This window comes from Odocoileus virginianus, chromosome 21 (assembly GCF_023699985.2).
Source record: "Odocoileus virginianus isolate 20LAN1187 ecotype Illinois chromosome 21, Ovbor_1.2, whole genome shotgun sequence".
In the NCBI taxonomy this organism is placed as follows: Eukaryota; Metazoa; Chordata; class Mammalia; order Artiodactyla; family Cervidae; genus Odocoileus; species Odocoileus virginianus.
The window spans coordinates 51546144-51573205 of NC_069694.1; the positions used below are offsets into that span (position 1 = coordinate 51546144).

The window sequence follows — 27062 nt, forward strand, 5'->3', positions numbered from 1 at the left end:
CAGTCAATCCTAAAGGACAGAAATTCAGCTTTATACATATGATTAAGTTTTGCCTGGTCGCTCAGTGGTGAAAGAACCTGCCTGCAATGCAGGACATGCAAGTCTGCAGGTTTGATCCCTCAGCTGGGAAGATCCCCTGGAGAAGGAAATGGCACCCTACTCCAGTATTCTTGCCTGGGAAATCCCATGGACAGAGGAGCCTGGCGGGCTACAATCCATGGGGTCGTAAAGAATTGGACATGACATCAACTAAACCACCACACATACGATCGAAATGAACATCAGCAGAGCTCTGTGCAAAACACTTAAAGGTTATTAGTTTTCACGTATGGATATTCTCCTATGTCCATTCTTTCAGATGGACTTTAGAATAATTTTCTTGGGTGCCAACACTCCTAAAAAAGGATAATACGCATCTGCTGTAATTAGTTACAATTGTTATATTGCTACTGTTTCGTTTTAACTACAGAATTCAAATCAAGGTTAATTCTAAGATATTTCATAGAAACTTGTAATTACAATTTATAATAATTTTAAAACTTCTATTATCTATAAAATTACTAGAACTATAAAAATGCCTACAATCAAATTGTTTCAGTTTTCTCATTTGTACTCTAAAACAATTGAATAATTGAATAATTCTGAATCTAGTTGGTGATCAAAATAAAATTGAGGTACTTCCTTGATGGTCCAGTGGTTAAGACTTCACCTTCCAATGAAGCGGGTGCAGGTTTGATCCCTGGTCAGCTGAGATCCCACATGCCTGTGGCCAAAAAAACCAAAACATAAAACAGAAACAATATTGTAAAAAATTCAATAGAGGCTTTAAAAATGATTCACATCAAAATTAATCTTTAAAATAATAAAATTGGAATCTTTTAAAATTTTCTTGTTTTTTATCTAACGTCCTTCTTCTGTTTCAGGACTCTATCCAGCACACCTTACATTTAATCATTATAGTTTCATAGGCTCCTCTCTACTATAGTAGTTTCTTAGGTTATTTTTTCCAAGACCTTTATAGTTTTGAGAAATGCCAAGTATTTTGTAGAATGTCCCTCTGTTGGAGGTTACTTCATGATGATTACTAATGTGTTATTCCTGATTAAACTGGGGTTGGAAGCTTTGAAAATAAGACTGAAGAATTTCTAGAATATACATTTCTGTATTTATTTATAATTTTGTGGATCATATATGAGAATTTTTCAAAACCTCTTCAGGATTCAATCACTGCTTAAGTTGTCTCTTCTGCCAGGTGCTATTTGCTCTGTTTAGTAACAATCAGACACCAGTTAAGGATTAAGATCTGAGAATCTATTTTCTTCAGTTTTTTGAAAAATTTGAGTATATTATTTCTTATTTCTTTTGATTGTCCCTCCTTTCTTTTCTTTTGAAACTCCAGTTACATGTAAAATTGAGTTAATATATTCCCCCTGACTCTTAGTGTTGGTATGCACGTTATATGTGTCTGTCTGTCTCTCCTCCATCCTGAATTTCTCAGAACAATCTTTAGATTTACTAATTTCTCTTCACAAATGTGTAGAATGTATTCCTCACAATGAACTTTCAAGATTTCTTTTCCTTTTTCATGTTCAAACTTTTCTTGAGATGTTTTTGCCTTATAAGTTCGAAATGAATTTATAAATTTGATTTTAAAAGCTTTGTCAAGTAATTCCATAAAATTAATATTATAGTATAATGTAATTAATATAATTTACAAAGAATCCATGCTTGGAACACTGAGGTTTTTGTTTGTTTGCTTTTCTTAACTTTAGAGTTCTTCCTGTGACTTTAGTATACATTTTATCTTGACTGGAGAAGGACAGCTTTTTCCCCTGGCCTTTCTTGTCTAAGTTTTCAGGCGCCTGTGATTGCCTTCACTTGGCATTCCTGAACCACCAATCCAGAACCAAGTTTGATAACAGCATTTTAAGGTTCTTGCTCTGGGGAGATATTGGGGGTACAAACTATATGCAACTAGAGTTAGTGAGCAGCTTGATTTGATTACTAGTTTGGAGTCCACACCCACTTTAGCTATCGTTTTCTATGTAGCCAGGTTTTCAGCCTTTCATTCAGATTCCATTCATTCATTCCATCCATTCAGATTTCATTCAGTACTATATTAGTTATCTATTGCTGGATCACACATGACCACAAACTCAGCAGACTGAAACAAGACATGTATTATCCAACAGTCGTGGGTCAGGAATGTGAGTACCGATTACCTGGGGCTTTATGACCAGGGATTCTCAAGGCTATACACCAGGTGCCTTGGCCAGGTGGCCTTTGGCTGGGGAAGAAGACTTTAAAGTGCATTCAAAAGCAACTATACTCCAATTAAAATAATCTAAAATAAATAAACAGGTAAAATGAGTTTCTTTAGACTGCGTTAAAAAAAGACAGGGGCATTAGGTTGTTTGCACGGCTCATTCCCTGCAGCCATATGACTGAGGACCCTGGCTCCTTGCTGGCTGTTGGCTGGAAGCCCTCGTAGGGCCGCGAAGCTGCCCTCAATGTTTGCCACAAGGATTTCCTCCACGTGGCCGGCCGGTTATTTCATCAAGCTTGCAGGGACGGTCTCTCCTCTCAAGAAGGACCTTCTACTTCTTTTAAGAGTTTTCTCCTGATACCCTTAAAGTCATACACACAGAGAATAATCTCCCTTTTGATTAATTCAACATCACCTAAAATGTAATGGGACCTTAATTACATTTTAAAAATCCCTTTACATTCGCCACTTATGGGCTTGCCTTGTGGCTCAGATGGTAAAGAATCTGCCTGCAGTGCAGGAGACCTGGGTTCTATCCCTGGGTTGGGAAAATCCCCTGGAGAAGGGAAAGGCTATCCACTATAGTATTCTGGCCTGGAGAATTCCATGGACTGTATAGTCCATGGGGTCGCAAAGAGTTGGACATGACTGAGCAACTTTCACTTTCTTTGCCATATTATAGTGACCAGAAGCAAGTCAAGGTCCCAGCCATACATAAAGGGAAAGAATTACAGACAGCATGATGTCGGGAGGTGAGAATCATGTGTCACCCTGGAGTGAATTTACCACAAGCACCTTCAGCTCCCAAAGCATCATCGATGTCCGGTCCCAGAAAACACAACTCTTGGCCCCAGCTTGGCTCTCTGCTTTGCATTTCTGCTCTTCCCCTAGCTCAGGAAGATGTTCACCTTGTTCCTTACTTCCTCTATGTCTATCAACTATTTTATCCTTTTATATTCTATCAGGTGTAAGTTTTTGTTTGTAACAGAGAGGTTTTGCAAAAGCATAAACATACAAAGCCAACTTACCCCATCAAAAATGTCTACATTATCAGGGTTAGGACAGGTTTTTGAAACCTTGGTGTGTTTTAATGGTGAGGAAGTATTTAGCTAAATGACTTGGGGAAGATGGTTTGATGGAGAGGATTATTTTTAGTGTGAAAGGATACGGAATTGGTCAATACAACTGGGGGCATTTAAAACTTTGCCATCACATTTTAAAAACAATTTTAAAAGTAGTCTATATCTGCTTTACAGCAACAACCTCAATTTCTAATTATACTCTGGAAAGACCCACACAATCTTGATATCTTCACACTATAGAAATAGCACTGTCAGTGACTAGGTTTTTTCCTACCTGGCTTTGTATGGGATACTTCATCAGACAATTTATTAGACTACAGTTCTTTATGACACAAAAGTAAGGGAGGCAATGAATGAAAAATAAGGCAAAAAAAGAGATACTCAGAACAGGATTCCAACCATAAAATAAAATACACACTATAATGTAATGATCTGAACACTAGAGGAAAAGTCCTTAGTGTTTCTTGTTTTTCACTGATCCAGAAACCCTCTATCTTTGCAGACCTTGGGAGAGTTAGACTTAGGGCTGACGCTTACGAACAAAAATATACTTAATAGTTTCACCTGGAAGTTAAAGCCTGACCTGAGAAAGTGACAATTTAAACACATGATTTTAAGATAACTGTATGAAATAAGGGTCACAAAATATTGCTTATATCAATCTGCTAGGGCAAGTCTCTTATTTCTTTTCTGAAAATAATTGGTTCTTTATGTTAAAAGGCAGAGGATATAATCCTAAAAAAATGTTGATTCTGGGGATCTTTAACTCTCTCAATAAATGCAAGTTGACTAGACAAGTAAATTAATGTTTACTTTGGGAAGCTCACAGACCATGGTACCAGGGAGATATATTTTAGACATATTCAAAATGGCTGTAAAAACTAATGCCTGCAAGATGAATGGGGAAGGAAGCTGCTGCGGCACGGGCTTAACTTTGCTGTCATGCAGTACCACCTGATTCTCTCTTAAATCTTGGTTGGTGTAACTGACAGAGACTCAGTACAGGGCTCCATCGGAATACAGAATAGCAAACTTCCCAGTTCTGAAAGGCCAAAGGCCTTAAAAGAGATATTCTGTCTCCATACATTTTCCACAACTAACTTTGAATAGAGTTTATCACGAAGTGTTAGAAATTATTTTAAAAGATTTTAACTGACTGGTATAGATTAGAGGGGGCTTCCCTGGTGGCTCAGTAGTAAAGAACCCACCTGCCGATGCAGGAGATGTGGGTTCTATCCCTGGGTCAGGAGGATCCCCTGGAGAAGGAAATGGCAATCCACTCCAGTATTCTTGCCTGGGGAGTCCTATGCACAGAGTTCATGGGCTCGCAAAAGAGTCAGATACAACTGAACGACTAAAACAACAATAAACATAGATGAGAAAGCAAAGTTTTATTGAAGGCATTTTCTAATCATGAAAATAAATATTGCTTTAGAAAGACATAGAATAAACAATAGATAAATAAGGACATACAGAATAAGTTACATGATGTCTATCATGTAACCAAAATTACTAAAAGTATAAGATTTTTTTTTTTACTTGCCCTATATATCGGATATTCCTTTAGACAATTTAAAGATATTTTTTTTTTTTATGAGAATAGAAGTTCCCCATGACTTCCACAGTTCTAGAAATCTCTGTTCCTCCAATCATTCTTTGTTACAATTTGACCCTCAGATCAGCATTTTTAAAAGAAGCCTATAATGCATAATAAAACAGACTTAAGATGAAAATTGCATGTATTAAGCTTATAAAAAAATGAAAAAAGTACATATTTTAAAAATGGGATATGACACTAAGTAGACTGTATAGGTAAACCTGAAAGCAGGAAGCAGATGTTTGCAAGAAAATAAGAGATGGTGAGAAAGGAAAGAGCCAAAAGGAGAAGGTGAAAATGTGATAGTGTGCCTGTTTTTATCATATGGACTCTGCATGATCTTCATTCTGTTTGCCCTCCGGTTTAGCGTTTTTACAGCAAGTCGAGTCCATAGGAAATAGGAATTAAACAAAATAATGGCCACAATTTTAAAGTAGATACACAGAAAATTAAGTCTCTCTCACTAGGTATGTTTGTAGTGTGATTGCCTATTAGCAGCTCTTTTGGGGTAAAACAGAAGATGCAGCAAGACAGATTGAGTTTACCTGTTTTTTGAATCCTGAGATTTCCCCAAATGGCCAGGCTGCCTTTATGTACCTCAACATTTTCTCCAACCAAGTCTTAAAACCGCACTATGAGATCGTCTGAGTAGACATAGTAACTCAGGGCATGGTCTTTGATTCAGAATTCAATTCCCAGTTTTGTCAGTTTCCCTGTGTGAGCTTGCATGTTTGACTCCCCAGTGTTCTGCTACTCTACCTTCCACAGGGAAAATGATATTATCTACCTCCAGGATTTTTATGAGGATTACATGAGATCACTCTTGTTAACAGCATTGTGCCTGAAATTACACTTTAGAAACTCAAGTAGAAACCATAATAATCATCATTATTATTAATATTATGGAGTGCAGGATCAAATTAAGCCTAAAGAGTTTTTATGTACCTTCAGACTCTCTGAGTTCCTCAGAGCTCTAAAATACATAGTCACATTTCTCAGGAACTCAGCAGAGCTCAAGCATCTAATTTGCGAAGTCAGTGATGTTTTCACTCATGATACCCCACTGTGATATATTCAGATATTTGGGACAATTAGCAAGGGAGTGTTGGAATGTACAGCCATCATATTTCTCCCCATGATTAAACTTAATTCCATTCTTTTATAGTCTATATCATATGGTCTACATTACAAGGACAAATGATATAAAACTGTACCATTCATAACTGATTAAAATTCCATAGTTCATGGTAATCACCAGGCTAAGCTAGCATCCCTCAGAAGCTTTTTTTTTTAATCTCCCAATAAAATCATATGGACCCAAATGGTTGAAGAATCATGAAAAAAATTTACATTAAAAAAATTAACAACTGAGTATACTGATACACTTGGTCTACTGAAATAATAATGGAATTTTAATATCATTAAAAAATTAACATAAAAAAACATAAACAACTGAGTATACTAATACACTTGGTCTACTGAAATAATGAGGGAGTTTTAATATCATACTTCAGAGCGGCTGGAACTTATTTACTACAGATGTGCTATTCAACATTCTATAAAGTAAAGCTAATGGGCGGAATTTCATGTGAATCTGGATGGGAACTTGGAAAATGGATTAAATATGAGAAATATGCATTCATCCTTCAAGAGAAGTAGCAAATGCACTCATCATTTACTTTATCCAGCCATTCAGTCAATAATATTAAGTGTTAAATGCTGGTAGATCATTAAAAAGGAGAGAAAGAGACTCATTGATTTTTTTGAATAATTTCAAGCTCCAAAAATGCAATTCAAGTATTTGTACAATGACTGACTTAATGTATTTTAGGTTATGTGATGTCCTTTGTGTGAAGAGAAACTCAATAATCATTATATAAAATTATTACATTATTATATAAAGAGTGTGGTAGGCAACAGAGAAAACAAAGAAACACAAACATGGATATATATATATATATATATATATATATATATATATATTCCCACATACTAGAGCAACACATTTTCTTTCCAAGTCTGACAAAAATGTTACTTGACAGTCAGTTTACATGACTTTATCAAGCAAAGGATTGTGACACAAATTTTTAAAATTTTTTCATAAAATAAAATTGAGTATTTTTGCTTAATTTCTAGTAATCTTTATTTGACCAAGAATTTACAAATGCATTATCCAAGTAGCTTGCAACTGCTTGAACAATTTCGTAAAGCTTGACAGTTGAGAGAGTGGAATAAATTTTAAAGTAAATGCTTAAATTCTCTTATGTCAGATTGTTGTCCATGTTTACATTTTAGGTTTCTGTAATGAAATTAAATAGAAAATGATTATAGAGGTCAGTGATCTCCTTTGGTCAGGTACAAAGGCTGAAAAAATATTCCCTGTGTTTTCACAATATTCCAAATTTCTAATCTGCAAAGAAGGTAAACACATTTTTTTTTGAAACCCACGTTTAGAAGTCTATCAGTGAACATTCTTTAAAATATGGACTTTGGACCCTGGTACTTAAACATAGAAACATATATAAAATGCTAATAGCAGTATATGTTAGTTTAGTTTTGTTTTTTCTTTCCTCCTTTTAATGTTAAATAATACTATGCACAATAAAACATAATTTCCGTTTTCTTTTCTAAGGGCACGAAGTCCCAACCTATTTCTGAAATTCGGTTTGGAGCAAGCAAAGAACGGCTTGACTTGGCATTTTTTAAAAATTCCCGTGTTTGGCGTTTAAACGTAAAACGTTTATGTGCAGGGGCGGCATCTTGGCTTCTGCAGCTTACACCCTACATGATTTTTAGCTTTTCTGAAAGCTCTGTCGTATATATACACATTGAATACATAGCCAATCTCGCTCAGAGGAAAAGCGAACAGCTATTAGATTTTCCAGGTTCCCAGGAGGACAGCACTCTAAGATCAGACTCTTAAAGGTCCTTGGCCTCAGACTGAGGAAGAGGGGAGGGAAAGCGAGGTACCACAGCAGGCCTGGGTATGCAAAGCTGCTTCCTGGCTTTCTGGCCTGGACGCCAACTTGGCAAAGATCTGCTGCTGGCAAACACCGATCAGTCAGGATAAAGTCGCCACAGACTCAACCAAGCAAAGCATAAATGGCTCTTTTCAGCACGAGCCTGCGAGGAGGGATGTTCCTAAGCGCAGCGACCCAATTCCCTTTCTCCAAGATTCCCAAACTCGCCTTTTCTAAACCCTTTCTGACTTACAAGAAAGATGGCTGATCACCTAAGCAACCCCCACGCCCTTTCCTTCACTTGTCTCCTTCACCTCCTAGCAAAAGTTCAACTTTTTAGAGGTTCGGGAGTTCGGGAAGGAGGCAGACTAGCAGGCTGGGCAGGCGCGCTCCCACCACACCACGCAGATTCGAGCGGCGCTGGTGTGACGGAAAAGGCGGGCACGGGGACCAGTCGGGAGGTGGCCGCGAGGGCAAAGGGCACGCCTCGCAGGGGCCGGGGGCGGGGCCACGTGCCAGTCCCAGGGTTCGCAGCTCCGGCACCCGACGGCTCGCGCGCCCCAGCCCGCCCGCCAGCATCCCGGTCCCAGGACTCCGCGCTTCGCTCAGCCCGCGAGCGCGCGGCACGAAGGCGCGTCGGCATCCATGCCCCGGCCGCGGGAGCAGGAGGCGCTCGCAGCCCCAGGCGTGTAACGCGAGGCTGAGCGCGTGGCGGCCCGCGTCGTGCCCTGCGGAGCCAGGCGCGGGAGGTGAGGGGCGCACTCCAGCGCAGCTCGCAGCGCGCGGGGCGGGGCGCGGCTGCTGGGGGGGCCCGGCCGCCTGCGGGGAGCCGCGGAGGAGCAGGCGCGCTGCGGACCCGAGGGAGGGAACGGTTAAAGCTTTGCCATCAATTCCGAGTCCAGAAAGTCCGTCCTAAGCTGACGCGCTAACTCTGCAGCCTCCCTCACGACCCCTAGCCACCGAAGGCGGCGACACCTGATCCGGTACACAAACACGGGTCCCTTCTGTCCCCGGATACAATTACGCGGCGGAGACACACTCAAGCTCACGCGCAGCAGCCAAGAGCCGAGGTAAGCGGGCGGACCACGCGGTCGCAGCGGGCGGAAGGGGGGCGGGTTGGCAAGAGGAGAGGGGCGCTGTTTGATCCCGGAGGTGAGTGCTGGGCGAAGGGCTGCGATCCCGGGCTGGGGGTTAGGGATCCGAAAGTGCAGTTGCGGTTGGGCTGAGGGAATTAAGGGTTGGGGGTGGGTGGGAAGGAAGACCGCGAGCCGGGGCGGAGCGGTGTGAAGGGGAGCTTTCCCAGCTGCCCCAGCCGCGCCTGTGCGCCCTTCCCCTCCATATGGCTCTCGATTGAGGGTCCTCTCGCGTTCGCGCGTGCAGGCTGAGAGGGCATAACCCGGCGCGGATCTGGCCAAGGACTTTGCACTTGACCCTGGAGGGATGGGCACCGCCGAACCCCAAGGCCATAGCCCGCTGCCCGCCAGGGATGGGGGCCCCGGGAGGTGCTTCTTCGGAAACTCTCCAACTCTCCTCTACTTCGTCCTCTCCTTGAGGGGGAGCTAGACCCGGGCGCGCTGGGGGCAGGGCGTGGCTGGGGGCTGCACGCGCTCCGACACCGGGACCTTTCAGTGTCCGCTGGCCTGTGCGACCCTGCGGAATGGACGGTAGTGGCCGGGTCTCCGCGCGGGTGCGGGGACCATATGGCGTGCCCTTGCTGTAGGGAAGCGTGTGCGGGTGAGAGAGGAGTCGAGAGAAAGGACGCGCTGCAGGAAGTAGGGCGCCTTCCGTGGACCGGAGGAGCGGCCAGGGGGCCTGGGATACGCGGTTGGGAGTTGTACCCGGCAAACCGCATGGGGGGCGCAAGATTAAGTCGTGCGACCCGGCAGAAGGACGGTCACGGGTGGCGAGGGGTTTATTCAGTCTGTTTGTGTAAATTCACTGGTTTAATTGAGGGTTTATGAAGTTGAGTACCGGAACGTGCCACTCTGCAGCACTTCCTTAAGAAAGGACCACCTCTGTACCTGTATGCTGGTTCCCATCACCTTAAAGCAACTCTGGGGGCGAGGAGGGAAGAAAGTGAGAGAACTTCTGAAAGTCTGCAGACACACTCAGTAGGCTGGGCTGTGTTAACTAGTCATCGTCAAGGGGAAGAGGGCGTATCACAAGAGTGAGGAGTGGGTAGCGTTTTCATTTTCAACTAGGCATGACCCAAGAGTCACCTCTGTTATGAATCAGTGTTAGTGATAGAGGCAGCCTTTTATTTCAGGTGGATTCTATCCAGAAAAGGTAGAAAAAACGCTGCCCTGAACCTTCCGTTTCCCTCAGGCTGTCATCTTGTATAATGAGTTTTTCCAGATTAATGACATGAAGATGTGGTAGTTTGGCTAGATGCCAAGTGTGCTGTTGTTTCTATATCTGATAATTTCGTGTTCAAAGAAAAACGTCTCCACTCAGAATTGATGTAATTGGTGTGCTTTATTTCCACTTATTCCCAGAAAAAAAAAAAAATGCCGCTTGAAGAAAGGAGGGAAAGTGCTTTTAAATGGCATTTTAATAGTATTAGAAGTAATCACATTTTATTCCCTGGAGATTTTTAAATTAATTGTAGAGTCACGCACATCAATATTGTATGGTGAGGGAATCCGCACTTTGCATTCATTGGATCACATCATAAATCAGTCTATGTTTTTTTCTGCCTCAGAGAAACAGTGGACTAGTTTTCTTCTATAGAAACATATCTTCAGCCAGTTTGAGGTTTGCTTTTGGAATGTCGCTGTTCAACTATAGTAGATAATTCCAGAAAAAAACACTGGAGTATTATTATTTTGCCTGCCACCCACAAGGTAAAATTGTGTTTTGTGATTTACTGCTATAGGAGTGTTTAAAAACTACAATTGAAGCGTAGTGCCCTGACATTTAGTAATAGCTTGATAGTATATTAGTAGCTTGGCTGTAATTGAGTAAAAACTGTACTTGTGACTTTCTCTTGATGATACTACTATAGATAATACTACTATAGAGATCAAACTCTTATATCTAAAGTTTCCAGAGCTTCATGCTTATGGTGTTAATGCCTGGTGCACATATTAGAATAAGTAAAGCAATGCAGTAAATAAAAATACTTATAACAGAATTTGTCTTTTGTAAAGTCTATTTTTGTGTGTTAAGAGTTTGATAGTTCACATTTGACTTAAATTACTTAAAACATTTCATGGTATGTTATAAATAACCATCAGCTTTATTACTCTAAATATTGATGGCAAAAGAGCAAAATAACCACACTCTCAATTCTTAGACTCCTTTTCAAGGTCTTTATGTACCTGTTTATCAGATAATATTGACTTGATGCGGTTTAATTCACAGTAAGTTTCCAAAATACACCGAGAGTAAGACACTTTGGATTGTTTTTGCAATATGTAATGAAACCTCATTTATTTGACACCATCTGGATTTTTGCTTATTTACATAAGCACATTTACTAAATAGCTGACCCCTCACGCCATTCATTACTGAAACTTTAAAAATTTAGCTGTTAAAACAAGCAGTGTCTAAATGTTCCCCTCTTAGTTGGTCCCCAGGATGTAAGCTAAATTTTTTGTTGAATTGTCTTTATGAACATGAATTCATAAAGAATTGAATAGTGCTATTCCTTGAGGTGTATAGAGCTGTTTTTGTTTATGGTAAATGGTCTCAGCTTGCCCAGTTGAAATACTAGAATGGAGACATAAGTACTATTCTCTTTCTCTCTTTTTTTTTTTTTGTGTGGTTTTTCTGGGTCTTCTTTCTGTTATCAGCTATCACTTTCTCCTGCTGTCAGACTGTAAGCGGGCCCTGCTACTGTATTATCTATTGTCTTTTTTTCTTTTCCTCCTGAAATGATGTGGGCTATTGCTCTAGTATAAAGCCTGTGTAATATGTGACAGATAGACGCTGTTCTCATCCTTTGTTTTTGGGCTATATAGCGAGCTCAGTTGCTGAGGTTCCTAGATGGGTAGCTTCTATATAAGTGGATTTAAAGTGTTTTTTTAATAGAAAATTTGTGTATGAGATCTTTAGAAGGGTGTCTTAATTTCAGACATTCAGTCTTCTGGAAGATCTTTGCTTTTCTGAGAAATCGAAGTAACCCTTTAATAGAAGAGTTTACTTTTCTCATGGTAGCCCCAGGTTATCTTTGTGTAAGGATACTTATATGATGATATTTTACATCCTACTTCCTGCCACTGACATTGACTAGCTGTTCACAATGTTGACAATATTTCTCTTCTCTGAAAGCCAGGAATAAAAAGTGTGATTTGATAATCCTGGTTCCCATACTTGAAGCTGGGTGAATCATTTCAATACTGTTTTGCATACCCATGTACAGAGGGGCTGCATAATCAAATGAATTTGAATAAAGTTGTTTTAGTTAGTCTTGAAAACAATGGTAATCATATCTTCCTAATCTAAAGCATTTTACAAACATCCTTCTTTTTTTCAATGAATACTTATTACTTTCAATAAATGCTTATTAAATATACACTATGCGTTGGGCACTGTGGTCTTGTCCACTGGGGATATGCAGACATAAAGACCATGGGAGGACTCTGGGTTTAAGAGAATTAGATAGAAAACAAGGTAGTTTCAGTGTAGTTTTAATATAGTGCTGTATGTTCTGAGAGTGCTCTGATAGAGGTACCCAAAGCGCCTTGAATAGGCATTTGGACGTGGCTAGTTCTCCATGGGGACAGAACACTAGAGAGGCTTCAGAGGGAAGGTAACAGCATAGGTTAGCCAGATAAGGTAGTCAGAAGGTAACCAGTTAAGGGCAAGATCATGGAAGACTGTTTGTCATCCTAAAATGCATAGACCTTTTTCTCCTCAATGTTGTTTTAAACTAAAGAGTGATAAGAAGACAGCTCTTCCAGTTGTCTAACAGGATTGATCTGAGGTGGGAGACAAGAATAACAAGTCAGAAGGTATTGAGGTGATCTTGTTAAGAGAAGTTGAGGACCTTACACCAATGTGGCAGTGAGAAGGGCGTGGTCACACAGTATAATCTCTTGGATTAGATGTCTGGTTAGATGGTGGGTGGTATGGGAGGACAGGATAGGGACTTTAAAGGAGAAGCAGGTTCGAGGACCAAGGATGGTAGAGTTCAGTTTTGGAAATGTAGAATAAGAAGTGCTTTTAGAAAATGCAGCTGGAAATGAGTGTCCAGTGGATCATTGCACAGAAGTTCGGAGCTGAGAGGTCTGGGCTGCATTTGCTTTTGTTCAGTCACTCAGCCATGTCTGACTCTTGGTGACCCCATGGACTGCGGCACACCAGGCTTCCCTGTCCTTCACCATCTCCTGGAGCTTGCTCAAACTCATGGCCATTGTGTCAGTGATGCCATCCAACCATCTCATCCTCTGTCGTCCCCTTCTCTTCCAGCCTTCAATCTTTCCCAGCATTAGGGTATTTTCTAATTAGTCAGCTCTTCATATCAGGTGGCCAAAGTATTGGAACTTCAGCTTCAGCATAAGTCCTTCTAGTGAATATTCAGGATTGATTTCCTTTAGGATTGACTGGTTTGATCTTGCAGTCCAGGGGACTCTCAAGAGTATGTAAAGATAGGTAGGTGTGTAAATGGGTGGGTGAATGGGTGGACTACTTTAGCCATTTTCAACATACAGGTTGTTGCCAAAACAAAGGAAGTCAGTGGATCTTCTAGGGCAGGTTCAGAGAGTAAGAGGGAATTAGAGGCCTGGGGAGATCCTAAAATCTAAGAGCTGGTGAAGATATAGGGAGTAGTAAAGAAAGAGAAGGTAAAATGCAAGTTGGGAGGAAAATTAAGGGAAAGTTGTTTTTAGCAACTGAAGGAAGGAAGAATTTCAGATATTAGAGGCTGAATACTGAGATAGGGGGGTATTAGACAGTCCTGGTTCTGCCCCTGACTATCTCTGTGACCTTGAATTCAGAGCTCAGTTCCCTTTCCTCATTTACATAATGAAGATCAAAGTGTGACTTCCCAGGGCTACTGTGAGGATCAAATGAGGTAAATCAAGCTCAGTGACTGGAAGGTTACTTATTTGTGTTCAATAAGTGCTAGCTGATTTTATGGAGAGCTCAGTCATGTCAGACTCTTTGTGATCCCATGGACTGTGGCCCCCCAGGTTCCTTTGTCCATGAAATTTTCCAGGCAAGAATACTGGAGTGGGCTGCAGGAAGATTCTCCAGGGACTCTTCCTGACCCAGGAATCAAACCCAGGTCTCCTGCATTGCAGGCCAGTTGTTTACCATCTGAGCCACCAGGAAAGCCCTTTATGGAAGCAGAACTTGGATTTGGTGGTTGAGCGGTCTGTAGATACTGTTGCTTTTAGCAGTACTCCTTTTCAAGGTTTAGGGAGGTTGATTAAAAGATCTATTTAAAGGGGCTTCCCTGCTGGCTCAGATGGTAAAGAATCTGCCTGCAATGCCGGAAACCAGGGTTCAGTCCCTGGGTTGGGAGATCCGCTGGAGAAGCGCGTGGCAACCCACTCCAGCATTCCTGCCTGGAGAATCCCACAGACAGAGGAGCTCTGGGGGCTACCGGCCTGGGGTCACATGGCTGAGTAAACACTCGTTCACTTTATGATGGAAACGCGATTATATTTATAACCTTTGTGGAAGAAGCCAGTACAATAGGGGCAATTGAAAATTTTGAAGGGAGAAGAGAGAACTTTGGAACCTGTTCCTGAAGGGGTGTGGTAGGGTTGGGTCAGGAGCTCTGGAGAGAAGTCAGCGTCCTCAGGGAAGGTCATGCTCCCACCAGCCTGCAGGGTCCATAGCAACTTTGCTGCCTTTTAAAAGCATCTGGTAATCAAATCATAAGCATTTTTAACATTCTCTTTAAAGTTTCTTGATATTTAAGTGAATTCAAGTGAGTTCTAATGTCTCAGGTAATCCAGTAAGGCCAACGGTTATTCATTTTAAAGACTCTGGAAAACAAAAACAAACAAAAAAGATAGGTGGCATTAAAGCAAGAAAATATAATTTAATGTTTGATTCAGAAGGCACTTCCATGTCAAATGGTGTCTTAAAAATCAACATTGTGATCGGGATGGGGAATACATGTAACTCCATGGCTGATTCATGTCAATATATGACAAAACCCACTGCAATGTTGTGAAGTAATTAGCCTCCAACTAATAAAAATAAATGAAAAAAAAAAATCAACATTGTGGAAAGCAGGTATTAACCTGTGTAGTAGAGGAAGGACTGATTTGTAGATTTCTTAAAAAATTGAGCTGACCATAGTAATATTTTAAAATATCTACTTTTTTCCTTAGGATTTTTTCTATTTGGATGAAGTAGTGCTCTATATTAGAAACATCTGCAGTTAGATTTCTATTTTAATATGTATATGTATTTCTTTACCATGTATTTAGTGGGTATTTTGAAAAAAATATTTACATATATGAACTGGTTTGGGAACCAATCAACAATAATGTAGTGCATACTGTTTACTAAGTGATTGTTAGGCATATTGGTGATTAATTAATCATCTATTATTCTTTTTTAGTTCAAATTAAGTCCGTTTCAAAACATACTTCTCAATATTTACTCCTTATCATTTGTTTATGTAGCATGTAGAATAGTACATTGTTTTTGGGACACCCTATAAATGGTTTCTGAGTAAAATGAAATTAAATGTTCAGTATTTTTAAGATGAACTGAAGTCTATTATGCATGTAGTTTTTAACCTGTGATGACCTTCTTTCCCTGGAATTCTTTACCTACATTTTTGTTAGCAGGACCTCTATGTTTTGGAGTTCAGTTTTGGTCTGTTGTGCTAACTCCGTCACAGTGTATGGTCCTGCTCTTGCAAACCATAGTGGCCTATGCAGGTGATTTTCAAAGACTTCTGAAAGTTCTGTATTGTACATTCACAAACTCAACTTTGAACTCTATACTGTCCTGTTCAGGACTCCCTTACAGAGATGACAGATGCCACATTGAAATTGACTTAGATATGAGGTCAGCATTTAGGGGTTCAGAGCCCGAATGAAAATGGAACTTTTGGGTTTGTGAATGGCAGGGTGTATAGGACAGCCGGGTCAGTTCTCAGTCTCTGGCTGTAAGTAGTAGAACATTTGGATTAGGTAGAAAGAATATGTGGTTAGGAACATTTCAGAGATACTGTGTATTTTGCTAATAACTCTCTTCTGTTTGTCTGAATTTTTAATAATGGAAACAATCACTGTATTGGAGGTGTAACTTCCCTTGACTTGATTGAGATAACAGAAATGCACCTAGAGGTATTCCCTTTCACTAAATAAATTTATATTGTAACTGCTTTGGTAAATATTTGCCTGATTTGAGAATATTATGAATACAAACGTGTGTAAAATCACTTCACACTTTTCAGTTAGGTTTTAAAGAAACTTGAAATGTTTTCAAGACACCAAGTTATACTTTTTTAGCTGTATATTGGCCATAACTTGCTTTAATAATAACCATGGGGCTGATTTTACTCTACGTGAGATGTTTTAGCTTAAACAAAATGTTCTCATGGATTAAGAAAAATTTTAAGCAATGGAATCAAGTGTGCAGATATGCCTTGTTTTTTATAATATGTTCCTGAAAAGTTATATAAAATTTAGTTTTTATAAATTGAATCATATTTATAGAATTTAAAAATTTCAAAACACTTGAAAGTAAGGCACATATATGGATTTAGAAAGATGGTAACGAAAGTAAGGCAGAATTTAAACTCTTAAAATTCAGGTGATGGGTATACAGATTTTTTTATATTAATCTTTATACCTTTTCATATGTTTGAAATAGTTGACAGTCCAAAAAATATAGATAATTATTTTAAAGCATATCATATTTAAAATGTACCCATTTAAAACAATCTCAGATTCCCTGATGGTTCAGTGGTAAAGAATCTGCCTGCCAGTGAGGGAGATGTAGGATTTATGGGTTCCATCTCTGCGTTGGGAAGATCCTCTGGAACAGGAAATACAATCCACTCCAGTATTCTTGCCATGAAAACTCCATGGAGAGAGGAGCCTGGCAGGTTACAGTCTGTGTGGTTGCAAAGAGTCGAACACAACTGGGCGACTAACACACACACACCCCAAGCAATTTCAAAGTACATCTCTCTCTAAAAACAATCTCATTCTGATTAATCTGCTCTGCAAACTCAAACTTTCCTAATGGACTTGAGCAAACACACACAACAGCAACAAACCGTGAGGACACCTCTGTACCACACTGTAAATAATATGGTCATATCGGCCATCTTAAACTTGTAAGATGAAGGCTTAATCTGATTCTCAGTCGTAACCACATTGTAATATCCCTTGTTCAGAAGAGAATGCATAACAGAGATTTTTTTTTTTTTAACTAGCAATAGAGTGAGCCCTTCAGTGATGTTGCCTTCCCGCTTTGAAAGAGCTGCCCCAAGACTGGGTGGGTGGCACAGACCCGTATGTGGCTTCTTCTCCTGGAGGCCATGTGCTTTACATAGCCTTTGCATTTGTGCTGCTGAACCTGTGGTTCATTTGTACTGTTGTCCAATTGGGAGAGCTGGACTTAGACGAAAACTAGTCAGACAGGTTTGCCTGTCTGTTTAGAAAGGGGCGGGGGGAGCCGGGGGTGGCAGCGAAATTTGTGCATAAAGTCAAGGGTGAAGCTATTTTAAGGAATATTAATGCTAATCACTGACTGTTTTTTCCTGGTTTTGAAAATACTTCAGTGGCATTTGTGAGACTATATTAATGCCTTAATGGACTAAAGTGATCAGACTAGAAACGGGAAGGAGAAGTAGATAAGAAATAGCGAATTAGAGCAAGATGGAGTGTGGGACAGGAGGCTATGTTGGAGGGGAAGGAAAAAAAAAAAAAGCAGAAGAGAATGAGTGCTTCATTGGCCTATATGGGCTTTGTGTGAACCTGGAGCATCGTAGCAGGAAACCATAGTATTGATCTGAGCATGAGTTTAATTAAAATCAATGCCTGTGATCCTTCACATTCAAAAGAAGGAATACCAGTGGCTCAGGGCTGAGGTTTACTAGGAACATTGGTGGGCAGATGCAGCTACCATCTCGGACACTACCTTTATGTTGGAAATACTCACTTCCTTTGAGCAGTAGTAAAATCTTACATTCATACAGCTCTTTTGTACCTTGCAAATTGCTTGCTCATACATTCTATCATTATTTACTCATTCCGTCCCTGAGCATTGCCTGTCCAGTAGCGTTAGTCACTCAGTCGTGTCTGACTCTTTGTGACTCCATGGGCTGTAGCCCACCAGGCTCCTCTGTCCATGGAATTTTCCAGGCAAGAATACTGGAGTGGATTGCCATTCATTTCTCTGGGGGATCTCTACCCAGGGATCGAACTAGAATCTGCATTGCAGGCAGATTCTTCACCTGTGCCGTGTGGGGAAGCCCGTCCAGTCGGTCTTCACATCTTCCAAACCATGGAGGTAAAGCGCCCTGAGGCCACCAGGTCAGGCGTAATGTTTGAACCCGGCTCCTGGCCGCTGGTTCTCACCTGGGAATGCTGGCTCCCAGAGCTCTCCGTCATCGGGCTCCCTCGGGCCCCCCTTGTCTCCTTCCCCCTGCCCCCACGCGGTTCTGTTCCCTGGGTTGCCTTTATCTCTCTGGGCGTTGGCTTCAGGATATCCCCGACCTGACCGGCTCTGCTTGCAAACTGTCATCCTTCATGGTTTCCATACTCAAGTCCCAACTCAGACTGTTGTGTCCCAGTTTCTATTACTTTCCTTTGACTTTCATTTCTGTATTTGGCTGTGATAGTTGAACACTTGGTTATGTTCATTCTCCCTCTGAGAAGCGTATGTGCAGTTAGAGGGTGGACTTTCACTCTGGGTTTCCCCATAAGGCCTTGGACAAACATACTAATCAGAGATAAGATATTTAAACATGGTTGAATGATACCTTCTGTGACTCAAGAGCAGGAAAGGAGGTAAATTCCCTAAAATGCTGTATGTATATTGATACCTTTTTCCTGTTTTTTTTTAAAAAAAAGACCACATCATTCAAAGTAGAAACATTCTCTTTCTTTGTAAATGAATTGTTCTGCATAAACTGCTGTATCATTTAGTTATGACAGCAAAAAAAAAAAAAGGTTTGGTCTGTAGAAAGATCATATTATAGGTCTTTGAAATCTTTATTATAAAATATATAATGGTTTGGTAGATTTTTCTTTTAAAATTTACCTGGGGCTTCTAATGGATGGAAGTACATTCACAGCTAATTTTAGGAAAGACTAATAAGAAGAAATAATGACATAGATAATTAAGTGTGTTTAGTTTTTAATTTGTATTTATATTTGAATATGGACTTCCGTGGTGGCTCAGATGGTAAAGAATCTGCCTGCAATGCAGGAGACTCAGGTTGGATCCTTGGGTCAGGAAGATCCTCTGGAGGTGGAAATGGCAACCCACTCCAGTCTTCTTTCCTGGGAAATCCCGTAGACAGAGGAGCCTGGTGGGCTACAGTCCATGGCTCACAAAGAGTCAGACACAACCAAGTCAGACATGTCTGATGTCAAGAAACAGTAGTTGGAGAAAATGATTACACATACTAGGAACCTCTGACTTGAAGCAGTCAAATTGTTTCCTCTCTCACTGACCCCCTGATAAGACCTTTTATATCAATTAACCAGAAACACAGGCTGAGTTCTTTTCCCTCATACAAAAGTTTCTGGTTCAAAGTGTCTCCTCTTCATATCATTATGGGCAGGGCAGTAGGAGTAGGAATAGGAATAAGACTAGATCTTAAGAAATCTCCTCAGCAACAACAAAAAAGGAAATTGACACCTTAAGTAAGACTGTTAATAAGGACTGATGCCTGACTCTGTTATTTGCCAGTTTTAAATAATTCATGTGAGCTTTAAGAAGTAATTTTGTTTTGATCAGTTAGACTTTATCTGAGCATATAGGCTTCCCTTGTGGCTCAGCTGGTATCTGCCTGCAATGCAGGAGACCTGGGTTTGATCCCAGGGTTGGGAAGATCCCCTGGAGAAGGGGAAGTCTACCCATTCCAGTGTTCTGGCCTGGAGAATTCCATGGATTGTGGTTGCAAAGAGTTGCACACGACTGAGTGACTTTCACTTTCACTGAGCATATGCCTGAGAATAGAATGTACTTTTTGTTCAAATTTCTAAATAATGAAAAACATGCAGAAACAAAGTCCTCTGGCGGTCATGCATCTTCTTTTTGCTGTCCCACTCTTTCTTTCTGTCCGCTTACATTGTCTTCCTTTCTGAAGATGATGCCCCTGCCTTTGTGGTGAGCTCAGAAGAGTGATCCCAGTGATCAGCTTACAAACTGTCAGGTAAGGATGCGGATAGAGATGTGTGTGGAGAGGGGAGGGCGGTGGAGTCTGCCCATTTCTAGAGTAGGATCTGGTCATTCTATTCAAATCATCCTGTATAGCAGTTACCCAGCCTCTGTATAAGCCCATATGCTTTATGCTTTCTCATCAGTATTTTTACCAGTAAAGATCACTCAGCTTGCCATTTTGATACTAAGCAAATGCAGCCCTATTCCTATATCCCTACTCTGCTCACAAGAGCATGGAAGGGGAGAGACATTTTGAACCAGACATATTGAATTCCAGGAGGTTTGTGAGATGAGCGTCTGTAACAGAGAAGAATTGATCCAACCATTCATTCACAAGCAGCCTATTATGTGTTAGATGTCTTCTGCCTTAGAGCCAAAATATACAGCGTTTCTTTTAAATCTAGTATAACATCGAAAGGCTTTTTGAATATTGCTGATTTGCTTTGTGTACCCCAGAATTTTTTTTTTAAAAAGCTATTATCTGACATGTGGCAGTGGCAACCTCGGAGAGTCTTTTTATGGTACAGGTAAGAGATACTGAATTAGGACCCAGGAAACCTGAGTGCTAGTTCCGACTCTGCCAATGAGTAACTAGGAACTAGCCAAGTGATGCTTGGCAACCACTGCCTGAGACCTTGTTCCTTTCTCTACAAATGAAAGGGTTTGGACTCAGTTATCTTTAGGTTTGAAATTGGGACTTTATTTTATAAAATATGAAATACATATTTAAAAAACACATATGGCATCATTTCATAACAAATGTATTAAGTACCAATGTTTAAGCATATTTATGTTTACAAGGCTGTTAACAATGGCAGTGATATACAAAAGCCTTCTCTGGCCTTGCCTCATTCTGTTGAACATCAGATCTAATTCTAGAAGCTTAGAAGCCACAAAATTACATTTTCACTCTCAGAGAATGCATTCTGTGTTTCTGTAGAACCTACCAAAATCTTCCTCGTCTGGGGACTAATACAACTTTGCAGTGTTATCTGATACTCCATAACAAACTTCTCTTTGTGACTTCACTAGCATTTTGTGAGACTACAGTTGGGAAATGTGTTATTTGCTCACTCTCCAGAACTTTCAAGGAATTAAATAGGGAAATATCCAGAGTTATTTTAAATTGTTTATTTGGTTATATTTGATCAGAGATTTTTTATTTGAAAACATGTTAAAAATATCAATGGGGATTTATCTTTTGACTCTTAATAATGTTAATGTAGACAATGTTTACAATTTACTTAAACTAGTGATATTAAAGAAAGGATATTATTAGTAAGTAGAAAAAAAATCCCATGATCTCTTGTGAACCTAGTACATTTCTGAAACTTTAAGATTCTCTAGGTGATGGTGTATTGAAAAGCTATCTTCCCCCACGTGTGATTTTGTCCCATTGTGGCAGGAGATGAAAACTTGATCTGAATTTCCTCCATATTGACTGTGGTATTCTGCTAATTAAAATCCCAGTGAATGAGAGTTAATAAAAGCCCTAATGAAACATTTTAAAACATGAATCAAATGTTAGTCTTTTTAAGAAAGCAAATACCTATCAGAACTTAAAGCCTCACACAGAATCAGTTGTATGATATATGAAGCTTTTCTCATTTGTTTAAGGATGAGATCAGCGTCAGAACAGAGAGTTTCCTTATTGCTGGCTGAGTGTTGAGCACATGATACAGAAGCACAGAGATGACTGTGCTAACCTAGCAGCAAAAGATACCCCCGCTGCATCTGTGTGTATGTGTAAGACTGCAAGCTTTCTTCTCTGTTAATGAGTCTCAAAATGATCTTTGGGCCACTAGAAGCATCACCTGAAAATTTGTCAGATGTGCATCCCAGATCTCTGGAAACAGAAACTGTGGACAGGCCTCTAAGTCTGTTACAACGAGTTCTTCAAATGATTCTGCTGCTTGCTAAAGTTTGAGAACCGCTGATCTATGATAATAAATATAGTTGTTTCCAATTTTCTCATGTAATGACAAATTTCTAGTCATTTTAGGGACAGTAGAAAAACCCAATATGAATTTCAAAATGTTTTCCTGCTTAACACTTCCTGGCTAGTTTTTATAACCTAAATTCATGATACTGTATTTTATATACTAATTAGTTATTTAGGAATATTCAAGTATTCTTAGTTCTGCCAACACACACATGTACATACACATACACACACATACAAGCTCTTCAGTTTATTAAAAAAAAAACACACAACAGAAAGTGGGTTGGTGGGAATGTAAATTGATATCACCGTTATGGAGAATAGTGTGGAAATTCCTTAAAAAACTAGAAATAAAGCTACTGTATGATACACCAATCCCTCTATTAGGCTTATACCCTGAGGAAACCATAATTGAAAAAGACACGCGTACCCCAATGTTCATTGCAGCCCCATTTACAATAGCTAGGACATGGAAGCAACCTAGATGTCTGTTGATAGATGAGTGGATAAAGAAGTTGCAGAACATATACACAATGGAATATTACTCAGCCATAAAGAGGAATGCATTTGAGTCAGTTCTAATGAGGTAGATGAACCTGGAGCCTATTATACAGAGTGAAGTGAGTCAGAAAGAGAAAAGTATCTATTAATGCATTTATGGAATCTGGAAAATGGTACTGATTAACCTCTTTGCAGGGCAACGATGGAGACGCAGACGTAGAACACACCCTTGTGGCCACAGTAGGTGAAGGAGAGGGTGGGACGAGTTGAGAGAGTATCACTGAAACATACGTATTACCATATTTAAAATAGATAGCTGGTGGGGATTTGCTATATGACGCAGGGAGCTCAAAGCTCTGTGCCAGTCTGGAGCGGTGGGATGGGTGTGAGGTCGGAGGGAGGGAGGGGACCTGTGTATGCCCATGACTGATTCATCCTGGTACATGGCAGACACCAACACAATATTATAAAGCAATTATCTTCCAATTAAAAATTAATAAAAAGAAAGTGGGTTGGATTAGTTTACTTTTGTGTATTTTCCTGTGACTTTGTGTAAATGTAACCCAGTGGTTTGCAATAGCATAATCCCCTGGGGAGTGTTAAAAAGAAAACAAAAAGTGCTAAGACCTGGGTAGGCCTCGTCTCCAGAAATTCTAATTGTTGTAGGTTGGGGGTGGCAGGTTTTCAGGTGTCTCTAGTTTTCATGGACTCCCCTGGGACTATAATGTGCATTCACATTTGAGAGCCACTGGAGGGTCACCCTGTGCTGGAAGATTGGCTCCCTCCCACCCATATCAGTTCCTTAAAAAAAAAAAAATGTATATTAGGTTACTGCTGCTAAGTTGCTTCAGTCGTGTCTGACTCTGTGCGACCCCATAGATGGCAGCCCACCAGGCTCCGCCATCCCTGGGATTCTCCAGGCAAGAACACTGGAGTGGGTTGCCTTCTCCAGTGCATGAACGTGAAAAGGGAAAGGGAAGTCGCTCAGTCGTATCCGACTCTTTGCGACCCCATGGACTGCAGCCTACCAGGCTCCTCCAGTCCTTTAATTATTTTAAGCAAATTGTGTTTTGTGTGTGATTAAAAAATAATTTGTTTTCCAGTAGGTTACATGTTTATTACTCTTCATTCTGCCTCTTGTCTTTACATCCTAACTTGCTCACCGTGCACTGCACATACCTGTAGCATCTTCTGTCCCCAGAAAGCTTGTCAGAGATAAATCATATGGGGCCCCACACCAGACGTGCTTCGTCATAATTGCGTCTTAACAGTATCCCTACGAAATTTGTCTTCACAGTAAAGATCCTCTAGAACATAAAGTTTAAAGTCAGGATAAATTTCATTCTTATTTGTTTCTTCCTCAGCATCCATTGATCTGGTCTTAACTATTTTTATGATTCAAATCATTTCAATCTCATTAAGCCTAGTCTTAACCTCATTTTTCAATAAGCTTTAGACTATAAGCGATTTTCCAGACCATCTAATTTAATATCTTCACTGGCAGGTGAAGGAAATTAGGTGCAGAGAAATTAAATGACATGGCCTAAATTACCAACACTGTGGATTTGGGCATCCATAGTTGCTTGCCGTGTGTGTGTGTGTGTGTGTGTGTGTGTGTGTATTTTTTCCTTTAATTGTAGGGACATCATGACAGGGTCACTTATAACAATTTTAGTATCATAATATAAACAACTTTAAATGTGAACTACCTGAAAAGACAATCAGGTTACTCAAATATGACACATATCCAAAACACCAAAATTTTAAATACATGTTGACATTTATTTAAATTATATATCTAAAGTGACATTGAAATACTTTACTAATAAACTAATATTTCAAATTATAATTTGTGTAATTTAGTGGTAATGGGAAAGTAGAATATGTGATATTAAACTTAATGAAAATTGAAAGGTACATGTCCTTTTAAAAGGCATGTCCTTATAAATTACTAAAACTGTATCCATGCGTTCCTGAGATATTGCAGGCACTTTATCACGAGACATTTAAAATATTTGGGAAGTGTTTATTTGTTTATTCTGGGTTCCTCAGGAACACAGGATGGGCCTTGTTCTTTTTCACATCCCCAGGAGAGTTGAGATTTATCTGATCTTTAGATTTCAGATCCACACATCCGCTGCATCACTTGTGTATCTCTCATTGCAAATAAGGATAAAGTGTGAGATCCTTGTCTCTCAATCTGATAGCTGAATTCCTGAAAATCACCAGGGCATCTTACAATTGGCAGATTTGGGGATTTCTCCCAGACTTCATAATAGCCTTGAAAAGGTTGTGGAATCTGCATTTTTAGTTAGCACAGTAGGTGTTTCATTTGGATGCAAACATTTTGAGAATCATTTCATTAGGGGATTAAATTTGTGTTTAATATAGTTAAATTTAATTGCCATCATTGAGCATTGAATACATATATTATACTAGGTACTGAGTACCATGTCTGTTGGTATCTGTATTACCCTGTTTTTCTTTTCTATTTTCTTGTTTTTAATCTTACTTTCCCACCTGATGATTTCAGAGAAGGATGCCAGGTGCATCTGGGCCAGCTGTCACGGATAAGCGAACAGCATTGAGTTTCTCGTTACAGCTTCCCCACCTGTACTGTAGATGTCTGGAAAGAGATAACTGCAGATACTGGCAGTGTAGGAAAGTGGTAAGTGCAGCTAGCTTGGAGTGCTGTAACAGCAACAAGAACGATAAAGGACCACAAAAGCATTCCTTATGAATTCCCCTTCAAGAGGAGGTTTTTGCTGTACCCCTTGTGGTGCTTATCAGAGTCCCAAGGGCAGACTTGATTTTTTTGAATGGTATTGCTAATGTTTTATTTCCTTGAGTAGTTTGCATTTCTCTAGTTGAGCTGTGTGTGTCCAGACAAATAAATGTCTTTAATTTTTCTGAATGAATCAAAACTATAAATTAGATAAAGTAGCAGACTTTGGAAATCTGAAAATTACCTCTCTTTATTAAATGCCAGTTGCCAACCATATATAGGATTTTCACCCAGATTGCACTCTTAATTAATTAAAGATGCCAGATTGTTACCAGATCACTGCTTTATCTTTGGGGGGGGGGTGGGGGACGGTGGGAGGGAACATTAACCAAGAGTAAGTGACCTTAATTTTCTGAATTATCTCCCCACTAGCCCCCACCCCAAGTCATGGTGTTCCCATTTTACAATGTGATTTTTGCTTTAGTAGTTTACTTGCAAATCAGTTCAGTTCAGTTCAGTCACTCAGTTGTGTCTGACTCTTTGCGACCCCATGAACTGCAGCACTCCAGGCCTCCCTGTCCATCACCAACTCCCAGAGTTTACTCAAACTCATGTCCATTGAGTCCGTGATGCCATCCAACCATCTCATCCCTTGCCATCCCCTTCTCCTCCCGCCTTCAGTCTTTCCCAGCATCAGGGTCTTTTCAAATGAGTCAGCTCTTCACATCAGGTGGCCAAAGTATTGGAGTTTCAGCTTCAGCATCAGTCCCAATGAACACCCAGGACTGATCTCCTTTAGGGTGGACTGGTTGGATCTCCTTGCAGCCCAAGAGACTCTCAAGAGTCTTCTCCAACACCACAGTTCAAAAGCATCAATTTTTGGTGCTCAGCTTTCTTTATAGTTCAACTCTCACATCCATACATGACTACTGGAAAAACCATAACCTTGACTAGACAGACCTTTGTTGGCAAAGTAATGTCTCTGCTTTTTAATATGCTATCTAGGTTGGTCATAACTTTCCTTTCAAGGAGTAAGTGTCTTTTAATTTCATGGCTGTAGTCACGATCTGCAGTGATTTTGGAGCCCAAAAATTTAAAGTCTGCCACTGTTTGCACTGTTTCCCCATCTATTTGCCATGAAGTGATGGGACCGGATGCCATGATCTTAGTTTTCGGTATGTTGAACTTTAAGCCAACTTTTTCACTCTCCTCTTTCACTTTCATCAAGAGGCTCTTTAGTTCTTCGCTTTCTGCTGTAAGGATGGTGTCATCTGCATATCTGAGGTTATTGATATTTCTCCTGGCAATCTTGATTCCAGCTTGTGCTTCATCCAGCCCAACGTTTCTCGTGATGTACTCTGCATATAAGTTAAATAAGCACGGTGACAATGTACACTCTTGACGTACTCTTTTTCCTATTTGGAACCAGTCTGTAATAGATGGCCATAATTGACTTCAGAACACAAAATATTGTTTACATATGAGAGAGAAATATTCAAACCTGGACTGTTTAACAACTCTATAGCAATAAAGCTGAGTATTCCCCCAGTTTGTCCACAGTCACAATATGTTTTTTCAGCTTTGCTTTCTTCCTGTCTTCGAATGGTGGGATGAAAGTGGATTAAAAATGGATATGAAGCTCTGCAATATACTAGGTAATTTCTTGTCTCAGTT

General features: G+C 40.1%; 2 protein-coding genes across 3 annotated transcripts in view; one reads left to right on the forward strand and one right to left on the reverse strand.

Moving 5' to 3' along the window:
- Positions 1-8233: 8233 nt before the first annotated feature.
- On the reverse strand, positions 8234-9757 carry LOC139030254 (nascent polypeptide-associated complex subunit alpha, muscle-specific form-like). The gene is made up of 3 exons (XM_070452392.1): positions 9442-9757; positions 8836-9337; positions 8234-8753 (listed from the first exon to the last, which is right to left on the reverse strand). Exons 1-3 carry the CDS (start codon positions 9755-9757, stop codon positions 8234-8236), a joined length of 1338 nt encoding a protein of 445 aa, XP_070308493.1.
- UGT8 (UDP glycosyltransferase 8) overlaps positions 8372-27062 on the forward strand; it is a 94649-nt gene continuing 75958 nt past the window's right edge. The window contains exons 1-2 of one of the 2 annotated variants that reach the window (XM_070452378.1): positions 8372-8975; positions 20147-20212. The gene's annotated coding sequence lies outside the window, so the exon portion shown is untranslated. The remainder of the gene's footprint in view (positions 8976-20146; positions 20213-27062) is intronic. The other variant, XM_020889216.2, reaches the window with a different exon arrangement.